Below are 5,149 nucleotides of genomic sequence, written 5' to 3' on the forward strand. Positions count from 1 at the left end.
ATCCAAACTATACTAGACAGAGAGATTGGCAGACAGAGGGAAACATGCCATGGTGCAGGCTTGGCGGACAAAAACAATACCAGGCAAAACCATCGCAAAGGCCCTTTGGTTTCAACACACATAAAAAAAAAAAAAAACCTTTGAATTGGCCATTGTCTTGTACTCGACTACAGACAACACATACAAACAAGGGCAAACGAGCACCTGGATGCCTGGAAGAGGCCGGTGCAACTGTAATTTGTCCACATACCTTGCTACCACATGCCACAAGTGTCACAGAGTGGTGGAGGTGTTTATTAAACTAACATTTTGTCCTTGATTTAAACACAATAACTCCACTCAGGACAGCGATGGGGGTGGACAGACTTGTTCACAGGGTGCAACCAACCGCAGGCTCCCTGGCTCTGGGGAAATGCTAAAGCCAGATTTGTTCTAAAGAATTCGTGTTGTTTTATTTTTCCACTCATGTGAATGCTTTGCCCAAGGGTAGGAGGAAAGGCGGGGGTGTAGTGGTGGAGAGGAGCTTGCTGGTATCTCCAAAAGGCTCCAAGAGGCACATAAGGCAAATATCACCACCACAAACCAACCCCTCCCTTGGTCCGGTGAGCAGCCTGACTCAGGTGCCTGCACAGGGCAACCTTCTGGGCATGCCCGATGGCTGCCTCCCACTGCATATAAACTGCCCCACGAGGAAACAACCCGTATTCAGCACCAGAGAGGCTATCCCAAAATGAAGACTTTCCTTGTCCTCTTGCTGGGAGCAGTCCTGTGCTTGGGCTCAGGTAAGACAGCATGGAGAATCTGCCCCATGTCCCCTCCAGCACATCTTCAGCTCGGAGAAAAGACTTGCAAGGGTGTTTGGCAGTGAGGGAAGAAATATTGATGCACTTGTCCTGTGAAGAAGTTTGGGTTTTGATGCGATGTCCTGGGTTTTGCAACAGAAAAAAAAAAAATGCATAGTCCCGCCTTGATGATGGTGTGATCCTAGTGCTGGGTAGAGCAGCTTCCAGGAAAGATAAATCGTACACAAAACTGAATTTAACTGAAATCAAAGTTGTTCAATCCAGACCATATAGTTAGGGGGTGGAGTGAGGAGGTGGGAAAGTGGAGGGAGAGGATTATTTTTCTTCTTCCCAGGCTATGAAAATTATAACGTTTCTGCGAAGGTAAGTTTTGTTCCAACTTGCTTTCTGACTTTTAATTTGAAAGGTGGTCTGACGTTGAACAGATTGTCGGAATTTGAATGGGACAGAAAAAAGGGAAAATGTCATGGTGTGTTATTTTATAAACTGCATGGGTGGGATTTGGACACTGTAAGGTTTTTCTAGCCTCACTGGGAAAAAATGGTTTTCAACCAGCTTTTCCCTGTTACCATAGAAGAGAAGAAGCAGATCCCAGCAGAAATGTTTTTCAGTCAGCACGGGTTGTTCAAGGAACAGGGTGAGGAAGGGTCTTGTGTAGTCCTGGCCAGACCACCTCCTCTGCCAGCTTCCTTCAGACTGCTCTGAAATTTTTCTTTCATTACATTAAAAATCAGAGAAATGTGAGAGAAGAGTGCAAGCACTCCAGACAAACTGGGGTTTGGCTCCTTGCCTCTGTGACTGCATCAGTCATTTATACCAGAACGGCTTGGACAAAGGGAGACCAAGTGCCTCAAATCATGTCTTGTTCCTGCTGTGAATGGCACTTATTTCTAAATAGGACTTCTTTGTGTCCTAAAAGAGGATTTTAGGCATTTGGGTATTGACTTAAGGGATTCATGATACAAGCCTGGTGGTCATGGGGTTAAAGTATATATATATACATTAAGTCTCACACTTACAAGGCTCCAGTGATGCCCTGGGGCACTGGTAGGTAATAGGAACGGGTAATTACACCATGGCCTCACTCCGGGGACTATTTTTCATCAGGGCTAGACACTTGTAAACTGAAATGCTTGTTCTGGTTTTGCTTAATGCACATAACAGCACCGCAGATGTTAACAAGACTGACTTGCATCTCCATGGAGTGACACGTCCATGAGGGTTCGGAAGGATGTGGCCATCTGGTTTTGAGAGGGAGGCAAAAGCTGTGTTTGCACTTTGCTTTTGAAGAGGGGGTGAGGGAGAGTCAGTGTCAGAAGTTGGTCAAACTGAGACAACAGGCTGGAAGAGACCTTGCAAATTGCCTGCTCCATCCCTCCCTCACCCTCTCTCCCCTCTGGGCTTTCCCTCTTCCCTCCAACCCTGGCAACGACTCAGCTGAGGTTCACAACCCCACCTGGTAAAACACTGATGTCTATAGAGGCAGACAAATAATATCAACCTATCCTTCTGCAGACTTCATCCCTCCATCCCTGCTCAGGAGGTGGGAATATCACAGACAGGAACTGAGTTAGGCAACCCAAATGCAGAGGAAGAAGCATTTGGGAAGCACTTTCCATTGACTGATGGGACTGTATATGGAGATAGATATATATATAGATATATAGATATAGATATAGATATAGATATATGATATCATATATTGATTCCAAACATGAGACCATATAGGAATGGCTGGTCTCTTTTTGCTCCCTCACTCCACTGACTCCACCTGAAACATCTTCAGCACCTGCAAAACTTGACTCTCACTCTAAGCGAGTGTACTATTCTCCAACAAAAATGAGAAAAAAAAAAAAGTTTTCTCAGTAACAGAGGTGCTATGGTTTTTGAGGATGCACAGGAATAGTTCTGTTTCCCAGTGCAAGCACTAAGTTGGGTTCCCTGGAGACCCTCAGATAGATTTTTCTAATAATCCGTCTTGGTGTCTTGCAGGTTCTTCTTTGCAGTGTTACAGCTGCACAGCACAGCTCAGCAACTCCAACTGCCAGAAGAAAGTGGACTGCAAGGATAAGGAGATATGCAAGACAGAAGTGTTCAGTAAGACAAAGCGGGGGTGGGAAGTATCTTAGCTGTGATGTTGGAGCCGCGCACGGTCTCAGCTTTAGGTGTCCAAGCCAGCCTCACCGAGTCTAGATACACACACCCATTGGTGTGGGCCAGTGAAGGTCGGTCTGCAGCAGGAAGAGAAAGGCCATCTGGGGAGAAGGAGTGGTTAAAACTCTTTCAGATGACTTTCATGTTAAGTAGAAATGACAGAATTAAAAAAAAAAAAAAAAACAAACTCATCCCGTGGTGATAGCTGGTCCTTGGTAGCGGTGCTGGCCATCACCAAATCTTCTTCCCACACTGGCCACCACGGTGTGATTACGAAGTCATGTGAGCACATGCATGCTTGTACCCCCATAAATTCCTCAGTGTTTGCCATAAAATCATCTAAAAACTGATCAGTGTGGCCAGTGCAGTGCCAGTATCTGGAACGGATCTCAGGAGGGTGCAGCTGCACTTGACATGGCAAATATCTATCAGTGTCTCTCACCTGCACAAAATGAGGTTTATTTCTCTGTCATAACACCAGCACTTATTTGCTTACAAGGGCAATAGTTAAATTTATGGCTTTGAAAAATGTGGAAGGTGAATTAAAATGTGTGGGGCTGTGTCCGGTGAAACCTAGCCATGAAGTTAGGAGGAGCATTCAACGACAGAGCTGGCTTTAGGTGAATTCAGTGCAAAGGATGTAATTCCACCTAGACCCATCTACAGCCAGCTCTGAATGCAGACATCTGTGTATCTCTGGGTAAACTCCTTTAACAGATTAGGGGGAAAAAAAAAAAAAAAAAAAAAAAAGTTTGCCCTGTCCAAATCTGTAGTGACAGCTGGGTTGCCCTTAGACCTGGGGCACAAAACCCATCAGTGGCACGTTCAACCTCATCTCTGTCAGGCAGAAAATGTAACACCTTCGCTGAAATTGCGGATGTCAAAAACTTGGTGCCCGGAATAGCTTGTGTGAGATCAGGAGATGTCAAGCAGAACATAATCTGCTGGTAACCAGCAGTTACTGAGTGTCAACCAACCACAGAAAAACAGGCTCTGCCTTCCAGAAACAAGTCAGACAACAACTGTCGTCTGTGACATGGGGGTAGCCTTTTATTTTCATAAGTTTTCAAAACTTCCCGGGTGTTGAAAGGCCCTGTGCAATAGCAATGGATGGGATATGAGCAAAGGTTAACCCCACATGCTTGCTTCTCATCTGTTAGTGCCTTACTCCCTAACAGAGGTGTTAATGGCTACTTTCATTATTAATTAATGGCTGCTTTAATTATTAGAATTTCTGTACGCTGGTTTAGAAACCCCTGAGACTCGTGCTGTGGAATACACTGCCTTAAGCATATACTTTGGGGATTGAAACCCTTCCACCTTCCCCAACAAACCGACACCACAAAAACAACCTACACTAAAACATGCCACTGTTTGGAACCACTTTTTTTTTTTTTTTTTTTTTTTCCCCCAAGAAGTAAGCTCAGATAAGAAGAGCATCTCATTATTCAGTTCCATGAGGCTTGGCTTGCCCACAGTCCTTGTAGTAGTGATCTTGTTTCCCTTCCAGGGGCCTCATCGTTCTTCAGCCTCATCAACAAGGGCTGTGACTCGTCCTGTGAACCACTCTATCAGCAACTAGGTGTAGGCAGCAGGAACGTCTCCTGCTGCAACAGCAACCTCTGCAACTTCAACGCGGCGAGCAGTGTGAGGTGCAGCTATGGGATGGCAGCGGGGATAACAGCCGGCGTGCTCTGGACCTTCCTGAACAACAGACTGTGAGGAGCAAAGAGGATTCCCACGACTACAGAAAGTCTTGGAGCACCCTTCTGATGACGGGAATTGTAGCTGGGAGCAACGTGGTACATTGGGCACGCAGCATCCTTGGAGCTGATGGCAGATCTTTGCCGTATGATAGCTTCTTCATTGCTGTTATTGTATTGCTGTAGTGCTACCAGATCAGAAAATACACGTGCATGCTATCTGCCTAACACCTAAAATACACTTATTTCTGAATCAAGTGTGAATGTGTTACCTGTATATGACTTCGTCATGTATTTCTGCGCCCAGCAGCAACTGCCGGTGGGTGTGTTGCACGTCTGGCCAATGTTCAATCGTGTTTGTTGCTGTGGAATGCTGAGAGGTGCCACAGCAGAGCAGAATAGAGGTGGCAACTGTACTCAAAAAGCTTGACGGGTTTATGACCAGCTCTGGAGGGCACATACCCCAGGAAAACCTGTGAAGAGCAATCA

General features: G+C 45.7%; 1 protein-coding gene across 1 annotated transcript; it reads left to right on the top strand.

The window, feature by feature from the left end:
* Positions 1–495: 495 nt before the first annotated feature.
* PSCA (prostate stem cell antigen) lies at positions 496–4,917 on the top strand. Its single transcript, XM_026843723.1, has 3 exons — positions 496–782; positions 2,796–2,900; positions 4,468–4,917. The coding sequence occupies exons 1-3, from the start codon at positions 731–733 to the stop codon at positions 4,677–4,679; spliced, it is 369 nt and encodes a 122-aa protein (XP_026699524.1). The 5' UTR covers positions 496–730; the 3' UTR covers positions 4,680–4,917.
* Positions 4,918–5,149: the final 232 nt, after the last annotated feature.

The sequence above is a fragment of the Athene cunicularia genome (genome assembly GCF_003259725.1).
Source record: "Athene cunicularia isolate RWA chromosome 2 unlocalized genomic scaffold, athCun1 chr2_part1, whole genome shotgun sequence".
NCBI lineage: Eukaryota > Metazoa > Chordata > Aves > Strigiformes > Strigidae > Athene > Athene cunicularia.